The 23,536-nt window shown below is 45.3% G+C and overlaps 1 protein-coding gene across 1 annotated transcript in view; it reads right to left on the bottom strand.

Annotated features, from left to right (window-relative positions):
• The window catches only part of CSMD2 (CUB and Sushi multiple domains 2), a 600,117-nt gene that overhangs the window by 487,420 nt on the left and 89,161 nt on the right, over window positions 1–23,536 (bottom strand). The window contains exon 3 of the mRNA XM_047083843.1: window positions 4,900–5,012. Coding sequence (XP_046939799.1) covers window positions 4,900–5,012 — 113 coding nt within the window. The remainder of the gene's footprint in view (window positions 1–4,899; window positions 5,013–23,536) is intronic.

Here is a 23,536-nt window from a genome sequence, read left to right as displayed (position 1 = left end):
AAAGGCCAGTAAGTGATGACAGGGGCTCAACCTTCCCTATCATCAAAGAGATGCAAATTATAACAACAAATGAGATTTCATTTTTCACCCATTTTAACCAATGAAACTGACTTAAAACTCACCAATGTGCAACATAGGGGGCAGAGGGATAGACCCATGTGTGCTGTTGGTGGAGGTGTATATCAGTATAACCTCTCTAAGAACACTGAAATTATGTATTAAAATGTAAAATCTACCCACTCTTTGACCCAGCAATTGCACTTCCAAGAATTTATTCTAAGAAGATAATTAGATGAGGGTTTAAGTTGTATGTACAAGAATGTTCTTCACCTAAGTGTCCACAGAAGGCTACTGGTTAAATAATTGTGATACATGCAAACCACAATGGCTCCCTCGCTGATACTCATTAAGAAGGACAAACAAAGCAGGGCTACTTTTATTAACATAGAAAAACTCTGTCCTCGTTAACCAGATTACAGAACTGAGCACATAGCATAATTCCCAATATGTATGGATCTGCCTTTATGTGCAGGTGCCCATGTGCATGTGCAGAGAGCTGTTTAAATGTACACTCACTGGAATGGCAGAGGTGAGGCTGGACCCTTTGCAGCGGATGGGCAGAGCAGGATGGGGTGGGGGCAGATCTGGATCAGGAGGAGGGGGAAGTGAATGGGGTGAGGACTCCTGGGGACTCTGTGCCGAGCAAGGGTTACTAGAACCAGCAAATTAATATACAGGACACTCTGTTAAATGTGCCTTTCAGATGAACAATGGGTAAGTTTTTAGTATAAGTATATCCCATGGAATATTTGGGATATACTTACACTTTAAAATATTCAAGTTTTTAAATCTGAATAATTTAAAATTCAAATTAACTGGGCATCCTGTAGTTTATCTGGCAGTCCTAGCTTAGAGGCTCTGGACATATCTCTTGTTGCCTCCCCCGGGAAGACCCTGACACCAGCCTGGAGGCGCACTGGAGCTGAGGCAGGCTTCCCGTGTCCTTCCCTGCCTCTGACTTAGCTCCAGTTTACCTGCCCATGAAATGGAGTCACCAATCTCTGCCCTACTCCAGGAGTTTGGCAGGGAGTGCAGCACAGAAGGGTATAGTCTTTAGTGCCAGAGAAGCCACGTAAAAACTTCTGGCCATCAGGTAGCCTTAAGCTGAACACAAAACTCTCAAGTCGTGCGCGGCTCATACATCTGTAAGATAGAGATAGCGATGTCGGTCCGCAGGGCCACGGTGGGGATTAAGTGAGATAATGTATGTAAAGTGCCTGGCATACACTCAGCACTCAATACAAGTTGATCCCCTTCCCTCTGGTCCGTGGCCACAGCCCACACTCTCGTCCCCGGGGATTACAAATCAAGCATCTCCTGTCATCCCAGGGGTTAGACGATTGGCCTTTTTGATCTTTCCCTTGAAGCGGCAGCTGCTGTGGGCTGACACTCTTCACCTGACTTCACCTTTCTCCAAAGACCCCCACAGCGGTTCGATTCCTTATCTGTATGTTTCACTCTCCCGATGCGGTGGAGGAGGCAAACTCGCTTTGATAGCAGACTTTCGGGGACATCAGCCAAAGGGAGCTGCCGAGAGCAGGGCCCCGATGTTTGATGTTTTCTTTTAAACGGATGCAGCACTGTCCTGACTAGAGAATGTAAGGGGGCGGTCCTGGCTGGGGGCAGTCCGGGCTGGTAGGGGGGCCTCCTCTGCTGGAGCCTGTCTGTCTGTCTGTCTGTCTACGACTGTCTGGCACAAATGACTGAGGCAGACTCCGTGATGGAGGGAGGGGCTGACCTCTCTCCCAGAGAGCCAGATCTTCACAGTCTTTCTGACTACTGGATCTCCCCAGCCCCCTCCAGTGAGGCCCGGGGAGTTCCAAAAATTCTGCCCAAGGTCAGTGAGTCAGTTATAGGCCTAAGAAGCTAGTGTTTATCAGTCAACCCCCAAATGTGGGATTATCTGGTATCTTGTTGATAAACCCGGTGACAGACAGGCCCAGGCCACCGTGGTGAATGCATGCAGCACGTGGTTTATTCCAGCAGAGGCTGCCCCTACTGGCTCCTACCCCCCTCTCCACTTTTTGCCCCCCCCACCCCAACTTTAGGTGTTCCACAAATCGGTGCAGTTCACACTCTTCCAAATGCACCCCCATGGTCCAGTCCCTAGGCCAGATCAGTGAGGTTTGGTGAGAGCCCCAGCCTTGGCCTCTCTGTGGGTGGCTCCCTTGTTAGCACACGCATCTATGAGCCACTCTGCCAGGCAGCACAAAGACAGCAGCCACACAGACTGGAGTCAGCAGAAACCCTGCATGGGTGACCGCATGGGGGCTCACTCAGCCACAGCCACCTGTTTGCACTGGTTCAGGGTTTGCCTGGGCCTCGCCTGCAAGGTTTTGTCTTCTTACCACCAATGTCACTGTTATGTGGCTGAGCTAGGGCAGGCCCTTCCTCTGGCCCACTGGTCCTGCAGCATTCTCATGTCTGCACTGCCTCCTCTGTGCCAGGCAGGTAGAAGGAGGGACCCACCAGCCTCTACTCTTTTTCACTATTGTATGGCCTCTTTTGAATCACAGACTCTTGGTGAATGTGATGGAAGCTTTAGTTCAGCTCCTTCTGGTAGAATTTCCGGCAATGACAGAAATGTTCTCTACCTGTGTTGTCCACTGTGGTGGCCACCGTGTGGCTATTGAACACTTGATATGAAGCTAGTGTGAGTGAGAAAATGAACTGTAAATTTTATTTAAGTTTGACTAATTTAAATGTAAATATTCCCCTGTGGCAAATGGCTACTACGCTGGATAGCGCAGCCCCAGACCGAGGGTCAACAAACGTTTTCTGTAAAGGGCCAGGGACTAAATATTTTAGATTTTGTAGGCCACATGATCTCTGCAGCAGTAGCTTGACTCTTAAGTTGTAGTACCTGCCAGGAGTCATATATAGTACATCAACAAATGGGCTTAGCTGCATTCTAATAAAACTTTATTTACAAAAACAAGCCATGGGCTGGATTTAGCCAGGGGACCATAGTTTGTTGATCTCTGTTCTAGACCTTTTCTTAAAAAAATACACATATCCATTACATTCAGAATTTTGGCCCTAATTTCAAGGGTAGACCCTCCATGTCCAGGCTACGTACAACTTCTGATTTAAAAGGCCTCAGCGAATATAACCTCAGATCTGCTCTATGTGGTGGAAAAGTGCTTGGCATTGTTCCGCAGAGGGGACAATGTGGTTAGGAATCAATAGGACACTTTTTCCCTAAAGCCTTACAAAAATCCAGGCCTCAGCTAAATATCTACAATGACTGCTGAGTGAGGACATCGTGAGGGCCCAGCCAGGTCCCCCTGGGTCAGTCCTTCCCAGCATCTCTGCAGGCATCAACTCTGGTGTCATTGACTCATTCCACCACCGTCCCCAAACACAGCCAGTCTCCCCAAGGCTAGTATGTCATAGAAGGAACTCATGACCAGAGATACTGTAAGGAGTTTCTGAAGAGGCCTCTTCTAAAGAGGCTGTAACTCAGACTTTGAGAGAATTCCTTTGGGTTCAGGGACAAAGATTCAGGGCGAAGATGTAGCTAGAATGACCAAGATTACAGGCTTGATATTGGGAGAAACTGATCGTTGTTTTTTGTTTTTGCTTTTTTTTTTTGTTTTGTTTTTCTAAAGAAACTGGATTATCTCAAGAGTCCTTTAGAGATACTTAAGTCTTTGTCAGGAGCCCTCAGCTAAAGGAGACTGTGGTTGTGACAGGAGCCCTCAGTTAAAGTGATCTGGGATTATGTCAGAAGCCCTCAGTTAAAGGCATGCAGAACTTTCTACAGAGCCTCTCAGGAACCTTTGGTTAAGACTAATTGAGACCTTTCTCAGGAGTCCTCAAATGCTGAGGTTGAAGCATCAGACTCTGTCCCTCACACCCCTACTACCAGGGGTGGGCTTTGCCAAGGAGGTAGGACTTGCCCTTTTTCCACGGTGTATTTCTAGCCAGGACAAAGGTGATATCTATTTCCATATTGCTATGGCTTCATTCAAGAAAGCATCACCTATTCTTTAAGTTCTTGGAGGTAAGGGAAAGAAAGTTTTTGAATAACTGGCATGCTTTACTAGGGTGTTATGTCATTACTGCTATTAATTATCATTAGCAGTCTTAAAATATGCCTATTAATGATCTCAACACAAAATAGCAGTGTGGTCTTAGCCAAGAGCAGCATAATTACCTATTAATGAGATGTAAATTTCCTAGGGAAATGACAGAGATCTAGAAGTTCCACCTTCTGAACTAATATAATAAACTTAATAATAATAATACTGTATAATCTGAAGATATTAGTGTTAATTTGAATGCCAACACCATATTTAAACAAGCCGAGAGAAGTGGAAATTATTTGCATAACTCAAACCAAGAAACCCTAATCTGTGCTATTAAGGAAAAATTGATTGTTCTTTTCTGAATGATATAAAACTGACTCTTTGCAGTCCCTATATGGAGCAGAATTTTTTTCCTGCTACTTATTTTTTTAATTTCTTTTCCTTAGGTTTTCTCTCTCTCTTACTTCTAAAACCAAGCAGAGGCAACTTGGACAATTAAGTCCAATAGAAAACAGAATTAAAAAAAGAAAAACACAACAAAATGCATTTAGGGGACAGAGAAATAGATGCTACCAGGCCCTCAAGATGAATTACCACACCTGAGCTCTGATTTCAATTTTCAGTTTCCTGGGAACATGGCACAGACAATTTAGGTAACCGAGTTACTGGATAGTAGGCAGCCTTGTGGAAGGCGGGAGCTCTGAATCTGAAGCATCCCTTGCCCGCAGCTTAGAGCAGCCTGGCCCCGCCTACGGCTATTCCGACCTGACGCATCAGGTCCCCATGGTGGGGGCCATGAGGCACCTACCTTCGTAGCTGGCATGGAAGCCCTGAGCGCTGACTGCGTAGTCACTGATGAGGCGCAGAGAGAGGGTGGTGGCCACACTGACGATGGTGGCTGGCAGCTGAAAGCCTGTGAGCCTGGAAGACAAAGAGGCGCGATTTAGGGAGAATGACCCCCTTGGGAAGTGAGCGTCCATTATGCATTTATTGAGTGCTTGCTGGATGCACAATGCTGATTTAGGCACAGGGAGGGATATGAAAGAAGCCTAACATTGGGCATAAGCGAGGAGTCCAAAGACAAAGAGGTGATGGAGCAGAGGTGACGGCAACCAGCAGTCTCCTGACACAGACACGTGGGAGGCCACTTTCCGGAAGCCACGGGCCATCCTGCAACCTGGAGGACCTGTCTCAGTTAGGTCTCTTACTCCTTTCTTCTCTTTGGGTGTCTTCTCCTGTCCCTTCCCTTTCTGGCTCTGGGTAGACTTCACCACAAAGTTACAACTAGTAATTGTCAACAGACAACATTTATTGCATACTGAGGAAAATATACTCAACTACAATTAGCAGAAGGTGGATGCTTCTCATCACAGACTTTATTCTTTAAAAGGAATAAGTCTACCGCTTTTATAGAAATAAGAGCTTATTATTTTTAAAGGATGAAAGCAAAAAGTAAAAAACCCAACGCAATCTAGAAATAACCATTCTTGACAGTTGATGTACAAATAGATGGAGGGATCAATAGATGGGACCATCATCAATGAAATAATTTCATACAAATGGGACCGTACTATACATGCTTTTAAAATTAAAATGCTTAAAAAATTTTTTTTTCCATGAGTTCAGTGAAGAAAAAGAAACAGAGGTGAAATGGAAGGAATTGTTGAACCTGAGATAATATGTTTTCAGCACCAAAGAATCACTTGTAAAAGATTCTTCTAATGTTAAAAAAAAAAAAATAATGAAGCCTTCAGGGAACACTTGGAAACATATTTTAGGAGAGAAGGTGTCCACAGCTGGGAACCCACAGGTGACCTGAGTACACACAGGACGTAGTGAGATGGCCAGTCCCCTGTCTGCCTCTGTCCTTTATCTCCTATCTGAGGCTCACCCTTCTTTCCTGCACCCCTGACAGGGCTCTGGGAAGGAATTCAAGGTTTACCTTTACCTTGATTTTCAAATAGTTTGGGATACCTGTGGTGCTCCTGGATCCCGCTCTATACCTCCCATTGTCATATAATATCTGGATGCCGACATGTCCCTTAGAATCATGAGCACTGGGTTCAGACAAGTTGAATCAGGTATATGTTAATGCCCACCATGAAAAGCCTTTTGCTAGATGAAGCCCTTGCCCTTCCCACCTTCCTAATCTTATAGGATTCCTATTAATTCAAAATAAACTCAAGGAACAGAGAAGGAAAGTGATCGAACTATGACGACCAAATAAGTTTCAAGATCATGTTCTCTTCCAGTATAAGAGCTCCCAGCAAAAGATGCCTACATTACCCCATATTCTCTCCTCTCCCTGTCCCTGACTTTCTGTCTCCATTTCCCTGACTTTCCAACATGGGTCAGAAATTTATATGTAGGGGCACCTAGGTGTCCAGGTCGGTCCAGCATCCAACTTTAGCTCAGGTCATGATCTTGTGGTCCATGATTCAAGCCCTGCATTGGGCTCTGTGCTGACAGTTCGGAGCCTGGAGCCTGCTTCGAATTCTGTATCTGCCTCTCTCTCTCTGCCCCTCCCCTACTCACTCTCTGTCTCCCTCTCTCTCTTTCAGAACAATAAACATTAAAAAAAGAAATTTATATGTAAAATAGTGAAACCATACATATTAGAAAAAAACAACCTATTTTTTTTATCATCTTATGCTGGGGAAGGTCTTTCTAAGAGTGACATGTTTAGAGGATTCATTTGGGTCCTACCTTCTACCATCATTCTTCTAGGGAGCTGTCACTACATGGGGTACCCTATGCACTCACTAGCCACAGAACCGGGCAAATGACCAATCATGGCATAGCCCTCATCTTCACAGACTGGTTCAAGGCATGGAGAAGAAGGAGGAAACAAAACCCAAGCAGGGTCATTCTGAGTCCTTCTGTGGGGTAGGATATACAGATTCCGAGTCTTTTAGTTTTGGATTGTAAACCATTAGAATGTAAGCTTGGGACTCTCAGCCATCTTTTTAACATTACCCAGAGCCTAGCTGCTTTACAAAATGATATCCCACACAGATACAGACAAAGCTGAAAGTAAAAGAAGAGAGACAGAACCCTGATGGTACATTGTTGAGATCCTTGATCTCGCCATGCAGAGACATCTACCTCTGCAGTACCTGGTTACACGAGCCAACATTCATCCTCTATTTGCTCGCTTCCTTCCTTCTATCCATCCATCCATCCTTCCTTTTTTTTTTGTTGTTCTCAAGCTAGTTTGATTTGGGTTCTACCTCTTGCAATCTATTGCTGACGGACACAGCATGAAGCCCCAGAAGCATTAAGGAAAAATATCGGTTGATTTAATTATGTGAAAATTAAAAACATGTAGCAAAGCAAAATAAACTAAATAAATAAAATAAAATACAAAAATAAAGAGAAAAATACAAACTGGAAAGAATTCATAATCTATAAACAACACTTACAAATCAACCTGAAAAAGATGAACAAGTATAAAGGAAAATGACAAAGGATTAAATAAACAAAAACAGAAAAATGATCCACATACTTAATACTAAAAATATGGAAGCCAGGGGCACCTGGGTGGCTCAGTTGGTTGGACCTCTGACTCTTGATTTCAGCTCAGGTCATGATCTCGCCATTTTGAGATTGAACCCCTCATAGGGCTCTGTGCTGGGCATGGAGACTGCTTAAAATTCTCTCTCTCCCTCTCCCTCAGCCTCTCCTCCACTCAGTCTCTCTCTCTCTCTCTCTCTCTCTCTCTCTCTCTCTCACACACACACACACACACACACACAAAACAAATGAAAAACAATATGGAAACTAAATCCACAAGACTCATTTTTCACCTTTCAGATTGACGAATATCCATAATTGGCAAAGGTTACAGAAAACAGATCCTGTGGCTATCAAAAGGATGATAAGGAAATACTGCAAATCATACACACACATTTGACAAATTCGATGAAATGGACCAGTTCTTTGAAAAGCGCCAAGGACTGTAAGTTTCCCAGTATGAAATAGATCATTTGAAAAGCCTTATCACTATTAAGGAAATTGAACTAGTAATTTAAAAAATCCCCAAAAAAGATACACACCAGCCCAGATGGTTTCACTAGAGAATTCTACCAAGCATATAAAGAAGAATTAACACCAATTCTACACAATCTCTTCCAAAAAATAGAGAAAAGAAGGAACACTTCCAAACTCATTTTATAAGATCAGTATCACCCTGATACCAAAACCAAGAGAGTACAAATCAAGAAACTAAAGACCAATATCCCACATGAATATAATCACAAAAATCCTTAAAAATTATTAGCAAACAAATTCAGCAATATATAAAAATAATTATATACCATAACCAAGTGGAGTTTATTCCAAGGATGTAAGGCTAGTTTAATATTTGAAAATCAGGGCCACCTGGCTGGCTTAGTAGGTTAAGCATCCAACCTTGATTTCAGCTCAGGTCATGATCCCAGGGTCATGAGATCGAGCCCCATGTAGGGCTCTGCACAGACAGAGAGGAAACTGCTTGGGATTCTCTCTCTCTCTCTCTCTCTCTCTCTCTCTCTCTCTCTCTGCCCTTTCCCTGCTCTCTCTCTCTTTCTATCTCTCCCTCTCTCAAAATAAATAAACATTTAAAAATATATTTGTGGGTGCCTGGATGGCTCAGTTGGTTGGGTGTCCAACTTTGGCTCAGGTCATGATCTTGCAGTCCATGAGTTTGAGCCCGGCATCGGGTTCTGTGCTGACAGCTCAGAGCCTGGAGCCTGCTTCAGATTCTGTGCCCCACTTCTCTCTGCCCCTCCCCCACTCATGCTCTGTTTCCCTCTGTCTCTCAAAGACAAATAAATGTTAAAAAAATTTTAAATATATTTGAAAATCAATCATTGTAATTCACCATGTTAACAGGCCAAAAATCGAAAAAATCACATGACCATATAAGCTGATGTAGAAAAACCACTTGACAAAATTCAACACTCATTCCTGATGGAAAACACAAACTTTCAGAAAACTAAGGATAGAGGGAAATTTCCTGAACTTGATAAAGAACATCTACAAAAATCCTACAGCTAATCTCACACCTAATGGCCAAAGACTGAATGCTTTTCCCCGAGGACTGACAGTGAGTCAAAGATCTAACAAGCCAGTTGAAAAAGCAGCAAAAGACACAAAGAGACAGCTTACTAAAGCAGATATAAGAATGACAAGCAAGGGGCACGTAGGTGTCTCAGTCAGGTAAGTGTCCCACTCTTAATTTTGGTTCAAATCATGATCTTGTGATCACGTTCGATCCTTGTTCGAAGGATCGATCCATGTTCGATCCAAGGCTCATGTTCAAGCCTTGCTTGGGGCTCTGCACTGACAGTGCAGAGCCTGCTTGGGATTCTCTGTCTCCCTCTCTATCTCTGCCCTTCCCTCGTTCATGTTCTCTCTCTCTCTCATATAAATAAATAAATGAACAAACAAACAAACATTTTAAAAATAATGGCAAACAAGCATATGAGAAATGTTCGACATCGCTGGCCATTCGGGAACTGCAAAGTGAGACCATGGTGAAATGCGACCACATACCATTAGCACAGATAAAATAAACATCGCGACAACACCAAATGCTGACAATGATGCAGAGCAACTAGACCTCTCAGACTTTACTGGTAGGATGTAAAATGGCAGACACTCTGGAAACAAGCCATTTCTTAAAAAAAAAAAAAAAGTCTACACATACCCTAATCATACAATTTAGCAATCACACGCCTGGGCATTTATCCCAGAGAAGTGAAAACAGGTGTCCTCACCAAAAGCCGTCCACACTTGTTCATAGCATTTCTTTTTTTGTAATAATCAAAAACTGGAAACGACCAAAATATCCCTCAGTAGGTGAATGACCAACACCAGTCCCTTTACTGTAGGACCTCCACACCATGGAATACTACTCAGCAAAAAAAAAGGAATGGACTGTTGATACATGCAACAACTTGGATGGATCTCAAGGGCATCACGAGAAGTGGAAAAAAAAAAAGGAGTGCATCTCAGAAGATGACATACCAGATGATTTCATTTGCATCAGGTTCTTGGAATGACATTAAGGAGATGGCAAACAGATTTGTGGCTGCCAAGGGTAAGGGATGGGGAGAGGAAGAGAGGTGGGGTGACTATAAAGGAGCAGCACGAGGGAGATCTTTGCAGCGATGGAACAGGTCTACACCCTGATTGCAGAGCTGGTGACATGAATGCATACAGGTGCTTAAATGACACTGTAACATCAGCCTCCTGGCTTTGATATTTTACCGTAGTTACGTTAGATGTCCCCGTGGGGGGAAACTGGGAAGGGTACATGGAACCCCTGTACTATCCTTTCAACTTCCTGTCAATCTACAATGAATTCAAAATTTAAAGCTTTTAAAAATTATATTTATGGCTCACACTACGTTTCTACCGGACAGCACCTGAGACCTCCATGAGCTCTGACCTAAACTCAGTCCCCCTAGACTGAGCCTTGAGCCCCTGCTTGGTCTTTGCCAGACCCCCTCTCTTCCACTGCCTCCTGTGTATTCTTTCTCCTACATTGTACCCCACCCTTCCCCCACTACACACACACACACACACACACACACACACACACACACACACACACTCAGCACTGGCTGGGTCATTGCTGGAAAAGGACTGACCACCAGAACCATACTACAGCCCCAAAGCCATCATTCACCTCTCCTGGCTTCCTTCCAACATGCCCATGTGGCAGATACCCTTCCCCCACACCCAGATATTCATGTCTGTTGATGACAGATTGCTGCCTTCAGTGGACCCTGGCATTAAAATACCAAACTGTCCCCCAGTGAGGCCAGACCTCTATCTGGGTCTGATCTCCAAGCCCCATCCCAACCAGCCCTGGGTGTCTCCACCTCCAAATGGGCCCAATTCACAGCAGCTGCCTGTCACCCATGTCCTGCACAATCATGCCCTTGGGTGCCCTTCCCAGACAGTCTAGGGACACTCCTCCTTCAACAACAGACAGCTGCATGTAGGACTCTCACACCTCTCCAAGGCCTCTCCCGTGAAGTGATCTCTGGGAATGGCATTCACCCCACCGGGTGGACCTTGTTGATTTTATTCCCTAGTTCGTTCCATGATATTTCTGAGCTGCCAGTAAAGATTCCTAGACCCTAGTGTCTTGGTACTATATTGACACAAGCTGTGCATAGCTAATATACACTGTCAACAAACAATTACACTTTTATTGCTTGCAATATATGGAATTGCGGCTTACAAGGCATTTTCTCTAATCAGATATTTACCATTCTGCTATTTCTTTCCCAGCCTTGGTAGATAAATTCTAACATGAAGGATTCCTCAAGAGTGCTAATGCGGGAGGGGGTGTGAAAAAGCCTGAATCTCCCTTCTGGATAGTTGAATCATCGCTCCCTTCCCCCACTGCCCGTTCTTCCCTCATCCACTCTTTATCGTTGAATAAATGTGAGACAAGCTGATGACCTCACAGTCACGGAGAGTTACCACGCTGTATGCCGTATGCTGGAATAAGCACATAAAGATTTCAAACGTTCCCATCTTTTATCTGATGAGTGTAGAGACCATAATGAAAGGTGTGAGGCATCCTTCAAGAGTGGAACCCAGGCATGCCTGGGTGGCTCCGTTGGTGAAGTGTCTGACTCTTGATTGCGGCTCAGGTCATGATCTCACGGTCTGTGAGTTTGAGCCCCGCATCAGGCTCTGTGCTGATGGTGTGGAACCTGCTAGGGATGGTCTCTCTCTTCTCTGCCCTTTCCCTACTCTCATTCTCTCTCTCTCTCTCTCTCTCTCTCTCTTAAAATAAATAAGCTTAAAAAAAAAAGAGTGGAATATAGACTTATCAGAGAAATGGGGTAAAAAAAAAATGAAGGCAAAAATTGCAAGTGCCCCTGCTGCTTTGGGCTCTCTCCCCCTGACTCTCAAGTGTGCAGAGAACAGCTTTTGCAAATAGGTGGTGTGGCCACCCATGTGAGCTAACACTCACCTTCCACTTTATCAACCCTGTCTTCCCCACTTCCTCAAGAGCCTTCTCTTTGCTTCTGCCTCCACGCCCAGAATGACCCAAGGTCTTAGAAACTGATGTCCAAGACCCCACAGTTTTCACTCTTTCACTCTCCCAGTGCAGAATCCACCAATGGCTTCCCACGGTTCTTAAGATTAGGACCGGGACTTCCACAAAGCCTGTCCAGGTGCTCTGCCCTATATCCCACTTGGCTCCGCCCCTCCAGTCTTCTTTGGTCAAGGGCGGGGCCGGTGGTCAGCCCAGAGTGCAGGCAATAAGGGATGCAGTTCCCCTGGAGAATCTGAAGCTGATAATAAAACGGACTTGACACATTATCCCCATGAGTCTACACTCCAAACACTGGCAGTGATGAAATGTTCTTCCCTGCCTTTCTCCTGGACGCTCTTCCTGGCTTCAGGTCCTCCGATGAGCAACCCACCCCTCCTCAGGGCCTTTGCACATGCCATTTCCTTTTTAAAGCACTTTCTGACATCTCTTCCACCTACTCATCTAAAATGTCTCCTTGTTCAAATTTCGGCACATGTGTCTCAACATTTAAGTGTTTCTGAGAGATGTGTCCTTGACCTCCAGACCAGTCAATCTATTTGCATTCTCCTGGGTCCCTGTGGAAGGCACCATATCCCTGGTTTGGTGTCTTCCCAGACACACAGTGGAATGGCATCTCCCCATCGCTGCTGAGGGCAGGCCTGGCTGGGCACTGGCTTTGCCCAGGATATGTGGGTAGCAGCCAAGTGTACTCTTTCCAGGAGGGAGCTCTGAGGAGCCTGTGCACCTCTTGCCCAATCCCCCTGCCCCACCAGCTGTGGGGATCCTGAGTCCCTGCCGGCCAGGGTCTCTGGGTGATGCCACCCAGGAGAAAGCCCCTGCAAGCTGTTTGTGAATATGTAGTATGAGCAAGAAATAAACTTTGGTGAGATAAACCATTGAGATTTGAGGGTTGTTCGTTGCCACAGTGTTTTAAAATGTAGATTTTACTATAATTTAGATGTGGTGAGGCCAGCAGATCAGGAGACAATTGCGAATGACAAGATAGTTGGTTTACTCTGGGTTATCCAGAGAAAGGGGGGCACAGGCAGCCTTCTGAGGATAGGGGCAGAACCCTGAATAAACACTGCTGTGACTGGTGCTCCAGGCCTCAAGTGAAAGCAGAGATCTGTGGGCTCCCAGGGCATAAACTGGGGATGAGACAGACAGGTTGACCCCTTGGGTGATGCGGCTCAAGGCTTTGTGTCCTTTTATTATTTGGCCCGCTTTTCTCTCTGCCTCAGCTCACGTCTCTCTCCCCTCCAACCACGCTGGCCTATACGCTTTTCTTGAATGTGCCGTGTTTCTTTCTACCCCATGGCCTTTGCATCTGCTGCCCCTAGGGCTGCACACACTGCTCCCCACCCCTTAGCCACCCAGGTTGCCACCATCTCACCTACCCATCTCCCACTAGCTTCCCAGGCTACTTCCTCAGGGATCCCTGATAAATGTTCTCAGAGGGCATATTACTTTTTCCTTTGCAATATTCACTCCATATGTAATGACTTGATTTTCTTATTGAATTACTTGGGATGTGTCTGTCTTTCCTTCTGAATGAGAGGTCTGTTGAAGTCAAGGATGAGGTTTACCTTTTTCTCTGTATCACTAACTAGTACACAGCACATACTAGATGCATTAGTGTTGCCAACTGAATGTGTCTCCCACCCCAAATTCATATGCTGAAACTCAACACCCCCCGTATGTGATAATTAGGAGGTGGGGCCTTTGGGAGGCAATTAGGACTAAATGAGGTTGTGAGGGTGGAGCCCTCTCGCATGGGATACTGGGAGAGTTAGAAGTCTGCGGCCTGGACTGTGGACATGCTCTGACCACATCCTCACCAGGCTGGCACCCTCATCTTGCACTGTTAGTCTCCAGAACGATGAGAATTAAATCTCTGTTGTTTACAAGACACCCAGTCTATGGAACATTTTTTATAGCAGCCAAGCTGATGAAGGCAAATATAGAATGAATGAATATTCAGCCATCAGAGAGTGGACAGAAAAGGTCTGACTATTGTCATTTGAAGGCCAGCTTACAAGGCTGGCCCTTGACTGGTATTCAATGTGGATTTCAGGAGGGCCCCCACCATTCCCAGAACTGGTAAGAGTGGCCTAAACTGTTTTTTGTATGCACATTCTGGTTCACACTAAACACCTGAGAGTGTGGAACTTTGGTTCATGCCAGGCGGACAGTCCCCATGTTATCTGCGCCCAATAAAAAGTCCGGGCACTCAGTCTCCACTGAGCTTCCCTGGTGGCAGCATTTCACACATGTTGTCACAGTCCCTTGTTGGGGTGATTACGCATGTTCTGTGCGACTCCACTGGGAAAGGACTCCTGGAAGCCTGTGCCTGGTTTCCCCCAGACTTCATCCCGTGCACGGTTTTCCGTGGCCATTCTGCTCTGTGTCCTTCACTGTGCCAGATCAAAGCCATGAATGCAGCTATAGGCTGAATCCCGTGAGTCCTCCCAGCAAATCGTGGAAGCTGAGGGTGGTCGCAGGGACCCCCAGCACAGAGGGCGACAAATGGACACAACCAGATTCTTCTGGAAAGCACGAATACAAGATTATTCTTCAGAGGATATTCTAGGGTGTTTGTCAGTGAAGCAGAATTGGACATGCTGGGTAAACAGAGTTAAGCGAGGAGTTTTCAGAAAATAAACAAAAATAAAGTGCTCTTCAGAGAACTGAATAAGTGAACAGCAAACTTCCAAGGCAGGAATAGATGATGCCAACAGTTCCCAACCCATTTGATGAGAGACCTTTTCATTCTCAGAGCAGCACATGGGCTGGGGTTCTGTGGGACACCCTCTGGGAAATTATATGTCCAGAGAAGGCAGGTCATAAAGTTCGTGCTGTTGCTACAATGGCCAGCAGGCTGCTGGTGTTCCTTGTCTCAGAGGCCCTAAAGGGCTGACCAAAAAGGCTGAAGTGATGGCCCTGTGCTGTCCCAAGATCTGGGGATCCTTGCAATAAACCCCTGTTTCTGAGGGTGATCCATGCGTGTCTCTTCCCTGAAATCTTAAAGAGCCCAACTAATAGAGAATTATCCAGGAATAAGCAGTAATATAGCAAATTGGGCCTTTATTGGATGGCTCTCATTTAAGGCTCTTAGCACATCAAGCAGTGATAAAAAAAAAAAAAAAGACATGTCAATTGACCTTGGGAATAAAAGAGTAAATGCAAGCAACATTTGTCACACTGACAGGCTTGGCAAATAGTGTTTTGATTTGCCAGCAGCCCTACTCCAGACAGCAGCCACTAGTTAGATACATAAACCATTAAGCTAAAAACAGAACTATCATTACAGGCACTGTCTAGTAATTTGCAGGTAATTGATGGACATTAGTCATAATCACACACAATACACAGACACACACATACACCCCTACAGACACATGTTCTCTTTGGTAAGTCCCATTTGCATTGCATCAAGAGCTTCTAAAACTGGAAAACTTGCAACAAAATATGTTTTCCATGCTTTTGAGTGTCTATGTCATAAATCCTTCTTTTCCTTGGAGCAACCAATGGGCTGGGGTGCTGTGGAACACTCTCTGGGAAATGAAATGCCCAGAAGAAGGCAGGTCACAGAGCTCATGCTATTGCCACATTGGTCATGAAACCACTCACACTCCTGGTCTCAGAAACCCTAAAACCCACAGTAGCCGAAAATCTGTAGAGATGGTTCTTGTGCTGCCCCAAGATCTGGGAGTCCTTGTCATAAACCCCCATTACTAGGATGACCTGGCATTAGCCAGATATCTGCTGAAAAACCCCAGCTTAAGTCCAAAAGATTTCTCTAAAATATTTCAGTCTATCAGAAAACATCCACTGGCTTTGCAAAGCGCTGCCTTCAGCTGCACATGTACATACATTTTGGGGAGACCAGTAAACCTGTCCGAAGTATGGCTGGGTGGGAGCAATGCTAGGTGTCCAAATCTCCATATACACTGTCTAGGATGCATGCTGGTTTTAGAAGCAAAGTCTGGAGTCATAGCAGGCCCACCTGCTGACAGCTAAAAATAAGGAAGCAGCACTGTATGCTCAGAATGCAAATGCTAAGCACACTCAACTCTGTCAACACCCAGAAGTATTTCCCATAGAACTGCAGCTTCTGATTCTGCAGGAAGGAGTCTTGGATATTTTCTCTTCATGCTGTATCCCAACAGTTCCCAAAACACGTTCCACAGAATACTACCCAGTGTTATGTTAGTAAATTTGCCTGAGAAAACAATAATTTTGGGAAATGCTGCCTACAAAGAAGCACCATGGTTCTCAAACCATGTGCCACGGTACCCTAGGAGGCTGCAGGGAATTTATAAGAGTAATGTGTAATATTTTAAAATTTTTTTAAGTTTAATCATTTATTTTGTGAGAGAGAGCAGAGGGGGTGGGGAGCACCAGCGGGAGGAAGGGCAGAGAGAAGGAGAGACAGAATCCCAAGCAGGCTCTGCACCATCAGTGCAAAGCCCAAAGCAGGGCTTAAACTCACAAGCCGTGAGATCATGATGTGAGCCGAGATCATGACGTGAGCCTAGATCAAGAGTCAGACCCTTAACCGACTACACCACCCAGACACTCCTATTTTAAGTTTTCAAAGGAATCTGTGACACTCAATATCTGTTGGACACACAAAGTATTAGCTCAAAGCAGTTCACAGCTTCAACATGAAGCTACATTCCATGAGGTGACATTGTATCTTTGCAAAGCTGGGTGTTTGGTGGCTCGTGTGATATGAAGCAGGCGCTGTGTGATACAAAGCAGGCACTGTGTGAAAATCAGTATGGAACAGGCTATAAGGGTGATGATGTCTAATTCGATTCCAAGGTTTGAGAAGCTCTATATAGCCCAACAAGTACACACATTCCATTAGCAAGTAATTGTGGTTATTTAAGGATGAAATAAAAATATGATTTTTTCTTTCAATTTATATTTATTTTTTTTCCAAACAGCTATAAAATTGTTAGGATGTACTTATTTAGCCATTTGGACCTAACTACTTACTAAGTAGAGCTGATAGGTATTTCTTTTACCCATGGACAAATAACTGGAGGACTTCATGGCACTTCGAACTATGAAATGCTGGGAATCTGCATGAATGTATTAAATGCTCTGAGAAGTCCTGCAGCAAGAAAAATAGACAAACACACCTGAGGCCAGCACATCCCACTCTTCTTCATCCAGCCCATCCCTGAGCAGCCTTCTTTAAGACTTCAGCTTGAAAAATCTAGATGGCTATTACTCAGGATTTGCTCTATGATCTGACAGGTTCCAAAAAGAGACCAGAGACTGACTTATTCCCATTTTTTCAATTTTATTTTGTATTCTTTATTTTTAGAGAGAGAGAGCGCAGGGGAGAGGAGCAGAGGGAGAGGGAGAATGAGAATCCTAAGCAGGCTCCATGCTCAACATGGAACTTGACACAGGGCTCGATCCCATGACACTAGAATCATGACCTGAGCTGAAATCAAGAGTTGGACGATCAACTGACTGAGCCACCCATATGCCCCTGTTCCCATTATTAACATTTAAAAATTATTTCTCATCAACAATTCATTCAACAAATATTAATTGTGTGCCCTATTAAATGTCATGTACTTTGGTTTTGAGAATAGAAATGCATAAGACACGGACCTGGCCCTCAAGAAGTTCACCCTCAAAAGTAGAAGTTTCCATTAATTTACCTAGAAATTCAGCCACATCTCACCACCTTCATTGCTACCGTCCTGATTCACCCTCCTCGCTCCATCTCTTGCCTTGGTTATTGCAATAACCTCCCAACTAGTCTCCCCACTTCTCTCCTGTCCCCTCCAGGCTATTCTCCACACAGCAGCTGACATGATCATTTTAAGTCATATTATGTCACTTCTCTGCCTATGACTCTTCTAAAGGTGTCCCACTTGATTTGGGATAAAGCCCAGGGCTTCAAAGGCCCTGGGGAAACCTTCGCCATCACCACCCACCAACTCGTGTTCCCTACTTTCTCACTCCAGCCATAATGGCCCCCTTCTGTTCCTTGAACAAAGGTGGCAAGTTTCTGTCTCAGAGTCTTTGCACCTGCTGCTCCAACTTTCCCCAGCTATCCCATTTTGTCCCCCGCATGTGCATGGCTGGTTCCTTCATCTTCTTCGGGACTTTTCTCACATATCACCTTTCCACTAAAGCCTTTGATGACAACCCTATCTAAAACTGCAGCCCCCCCCCCACTTCCTGGCTCCTGATCTCTCACTTCTACATTTCTCATCACCATCTGACATACTATATATTTGATTAATCCCTATTTATTAAGTCTATCTTTCCCCCACTAGCCTGTGAATTCCATGAGGACAGGGATTTTGCTCCATCTGGTTCCCTGGTCTATGCCCAGCATTAGAGATCAGTACCAGGCACACAGTAGGAGTTAATAACTAATTATACTATTGCTGGAGACACAATGACAATGCAATACAGGAAGTTCAGCGGCAGGGATGTGCCCAGGGAATTCGACATCATCAGCCAGAGCTGATCCAAAAGGATACATTGTTAGCCAATCATCTAAAAGTCATGGGAGGGTAGCAGGAGAACAGGGAGGTCATTTCAAGCGAAGGGGAAGGCATGAGCAGAGGAAAGACAAAATCCAACTCCACATGTAATTTATGAAATTGTTCTCCAACCAATGACAGGAGAACAAATGGATACAACCAGCTGTTCATCCTCCATGTGTTTGCCATGACTGCTTAATTACTAGTCTCCCCAAGAGAGGGGATTTTTCTGGAGGCTGCTCAGCCTTCTAGCAGATGCAGACTTTATTTGCTTTCATGGGGATCCTGGAAAACCTTGAGCAAGCTTGGCCTTCCATGACAGAGGGAGAACTCTCCAGCACGGGGAGATGGGATGTGGGCTGAAGATGGGGAAGGGGGCTTTGAGGAAGAGGGGCCATGGTGTTCCAGGAGACTGCCACCTCTGTGTCAACCTCCTGAAAATCAGGCCAGTGACATCTCTCTATGAGAGAATGAGAATTTCTCCCACTCCATCAAGGTTGGCCCTAATGTCTGAACCACCCCAAGGGGCTCCATGGCAGCTGGGGCCTCCCTAGGCCCACAGATGGCACCATACTAGGATTGGCACTGTCTGGGAGAGCTTTGCGTTTTCTGTTTCTCAGGCACCAGGGAGACACAAACAACAACAGTTGTCCAAATATCAGTGAGTAGCCAGTGTGTCATTCCCTGGAGGACTTGTGGCCACCTAGCCTCCGACAGCTGCTGAGGCCACCTGGGAAAGGAGCATGTGGAGCCTCTGAGAGCTCTGGAAGGCTCAAGATGCTAAAAATATCTGCAAGAGGGTGGGGGGGGTGGTACTGAGAGGATGAAGGGGCTCACGCCTACCTGCTCCTGCACCACGATGCCCTTTCTGTTGGCCATCAGGGCCTCTTCTGAGCCTGGTCTGAAGCATCTGGGTCTCCATATTAGAGACAGCACTTTACCAGTGTGACACTGTGCCCAGGTGAACGATGGCCATCATCCTGCACCCCCACTTCTGGCATGTGCTGGACATGAAGTGGAGGAGCTCGGGCTCTATCCTTATAACTGGCCAGAAATGCCTCTTGGACACAGTCGGAGGGCAGGGCCAGACCCAGGACAACAGGGAATCATGTCCACTGTTTTCCCATACTCTGGGAACCAAGATGAACAGGAGCCTCCAGAACCAGGGCCTTTGGGGCGGGGGCACTGTAGAGATTCCCTTCTGAGCAGGAAGAGTCCAGGGGCTCTGCTTCCAGGGCCAGGCTAGGCTGTGGAAACAGGGCAAGCTGGGCCACAGCTATGCAGCATGAAGCATGTCATGAAGGCCAGTCACAGGTGACCAGTGATGGTGGTTGCAAACAGAGGAGGGTCAACCCAAATTATCATATCCAAACAAGATACAGATGTAGTTAATAGTAAAGACCCCTCAGCTGGAGACCTGACAGGACAGAACCACAGAGGCCATGAGACAGCCTGGTCACCTGGAACTTTTTGCAGGGGGTCAGACAATCTCTCAGGCTCTTTTCCCCCGTGTCTGCCTGAAACTCTAACTCCAGTCTGGCTTCTGGGATTTTTTAGGGCCGCCATATTGCACAACTCTGAGGAATGTGATTCATATCACAGTCGACGACCCTGGGTTCAGGACTGTTGCCTTATCCCCGGACTTCATCTCTTTGCCCTGAGCCTCAGAATTAGACAACTGTCACCTTGAATTTGGAACTGAGTTTTACCCTCCGAATGACATCTTCAATCGTCCCTGGTGCAAAGCAGGGACTGACCCAGGACAATCCCGTGATTCCCAAGGTCTGGCCCATGTCTACAGGGGGGTGAAATGACACAAAGAAAGACACAGAAGCCTGGAGACAGCAGCAAAATTTGAGGAACTGCCATGTGAAAGGATGGAGCATCACATTCACAGAGCAGTCCCACCGACCACTCCCCCTGATGCTGTTGGGTCTTCACATTCATTGGTTGCTCAGTTTTATGTTCCTCCTATTCCTAACACCAAATGTCTTATTTATATGTACTTATTTGGTCACTGTCTACCCTCCTCTGCTTGAACATAAGCTCCACTTAGTACAAGGACTTTGTCATCTTGGTTACCTTTACATGTTCAACGTCTAGCATACGGTAGGTGCTCAATAAATCAGTGGGAAATTGAGTGAATGAATGAATGAGGAGTTGGTGGTGTCAGAGGAGTTAGGAAAAAAAAAAAGGGTTTCAAGAAGGATGAGGTCAATGGTAGCAAATGCTTTCCAGGGGACTAGTAAGGGAGGACCAGAGACCCAATGGATGTGGCAGGTAGAATAGTGGGGATTTTCCAGAGCAGTCTATGTGGAGTGGTAAGGCTGAAACTGGGTTATAGTGGGTTAAGCTATTCACAGGAAGGAAGGATGTAGAGACTGAGTCTGGACGGCTCCCCCAAGAAGTTACATTGAAAGGAAAAGGGTCAATAGAAAGCTACTTTTAAACAAAAGCCTTTTTTGACCCCTAGTCAAAAAGGCTCATTTCTACCTTTCTTTCCTGCCCGTGTCTTCCGGTGGCTTCTCTCAGAGCACATACCGTTAATCATCTCTCATTACTTTATTTTTTAATAGAATAAGCAAGTTCATGGGCATTTGTTTCAGTCTGATATGCATTCTCTTGGCAGGATAATAATTGATACCATAAGTGACCTCATTTATCAGCAGGGACAATTAGAACGAGCACAATTTGCCATGTCACTGTCTAAGAAAGACTGAAAGGTTCTCACTATCTCTAGGTGTTCCTATGGTGACTTCCATGGGTGACTGACTCCTCATTAGTCCATTCTTGGTCTCTCCAAGCAAAGTGGGGACAAGAAATCTCCAAAGAAGGTTAAATTTAATAGCACACATAGGGAGTCCAATATGGGTCATTGCTGGGTTCTGTCACCCTTGAAGCCTTCTTCGGGTCTCTCTTCCTTAGGGAAAACAGGTCTGTACTACTCTAGAAACTTCCAAAGAGGCAAGTGAAAGTACAACCTTAGTAGATGAACTTCTTAAAAGGTAGGAAGAAAGCATGCCATTTCAAGGCAACCTCTGATGAGTCTCTTGATCAAGTGAAATGCTCTCTGCAAAGTGTATTACCATCACCTTTACTCCCTTTTGAAAGGAGTTACCAAGTGGGAAAATCAGGAAACTGTGACACGTATGGAATATTTGGGTTTCAACAAGGCATTTAGAAGTGCACAAGAAGAGGAAAGGTGGGCTGTACATAATCACAATCATAGATTCTTTCTCAACAACCATGAGCAGATGTCACCTGGGAACAGGGCTTTGCGACAGAGGCCAATTCTCAGTCCTCCTCTGTCCACCATAATTTTTAAATAAATTCTTTATTTTGGAATAATCTGTGATTTATAAAAAGGTAAAAAGATAGTACAGAGAATTACTGTACATCTTCCACCCAATTTCTCCTGATCTTCCACAACCATGGTAGTTGGTCAAAATGAAGACATGAGGGGCGCCTGGGTGGCGCAGTCGGTTAAGCGTCCGACTTCAGCCAGGTCACGATCTCGCGGTCCATGAGTTCGAGCCCTGCGTCGGGCTCTGGGCTGATGGCTCAGAGCCTGGAGCCTGTTTCCGATTCTGTGTCTCCCTCTCTCTCTGCCCCTCCCCCGTTCATGCTCTGTCTCTCTCTGTCCCAAAAATAAATAAACGTTGAAAAAAAAAATTAAAAAAAAAAAAATGAAGACATGAACATTGGCATTTTACTATTAACTAAACTACAGCCTTTATTTTGATTTCACTAGTTTTCCCACAAATGTCCTTTTTCAGTTCCAAGACCCAATCCAGGACACCACATTGCATTTAGCGCCATAATTTTTAATGTCTTGTATGGGAACAGAGATGGCACAATGGTCAACTTGTGGCTGGTGTGACCGAGACCTAAATCCAAAAGGTCCCCTCAGACTTAATCCAGAGGACCCGCAGTGAAGAGTAAGTTGTGTCCTTGAGTCCTAGAACCAAACTGTACAAGTAGTTGCCAAACATTCCTAGAGCTTGAGGCTGACTGATTGTGCAACTTGGTCCCAAGAAAGCTTACGAGACCTTGGGGTATCTTCCCAGGACTAGTGTCCAAAGGGAGGAGATGATGATTTTGGTCTATCCGTGTGGATTCGGTTACCCCTAACTGCTTCTACTTTCCTAAATTGTTTTTAAAACAAAGAATCTTTCAGAAACACAAGAAGACCTGGAGAGAAATATAATGAACACCTGTGTATTCAACACCAGCAAGGAAATGAAGCATTGCAAACATGGTCAGGTCCCCTGGGGAGCTCTCCCTTCCCTTGGCATGGTGACAAGACCCTTCACAATCTGGCCTCTGCCTCTCAGCCCATCAGTCACTGGCCCACACCCCACCCCAAACAACAATAACAATAAACATACAGGCAAAAAGTCCACTCACCCCAACTCTCTAGCCACGGAACGTCAGGCACTTCCCAGAACATCACCACGGTGCACACACTCCACCCCTTCACACCCACTGTTCCTCTGCCCGGACTCTTCCTACCCCATCCATCCTGTCATCTTCCAGTTCATTCCTTCTTTAAGACTTTGTTCAAGTGACACCTCCTCAGTAGTGCCTTCCCTGATTCTTCCAGGTGCTCTGCCTCTAAACTCTCCTTGCTCTGAGCACATCTCTCCAAACCACACTGCCTTGTCTATTTCCTTTATGTTTCTGCCCATCTCCTCAAAGCTGTCCACAGTCAGGACCCATATCTGGTTCATCTCTAGATCCCAAGGTCCAAGCATAAGGCCTGGAATGAAGAGGTACTGGGAGAATATTTGAAAGGCCTGAAGTTTAGTGTGATGATTTAAAATTTTTTTTAAAAATCTCTAAAGCTAGTAGTGCCTGTGTTTGGATCCTGGCTCTGCTAG

This window comes from Lynx rufus, unplaced genomic scaffold, assembly GCF_022079265.1.
Source record: "Lynx rufus isolate CCGP_SWC_20201006 ecotype Redwood Valley unplaced genomic scaffold, mLynRuf1.p SCAF_2, whole genome shotgun sequence".
NCBI lineage: Eukaryota > Metazoa > Chordata > Mammalia > Carnivora > Felidae > Lynx > Lynx rufus.
This window is presented reverse-complemented; position numbering and strand designations above follow the sequence as displayed.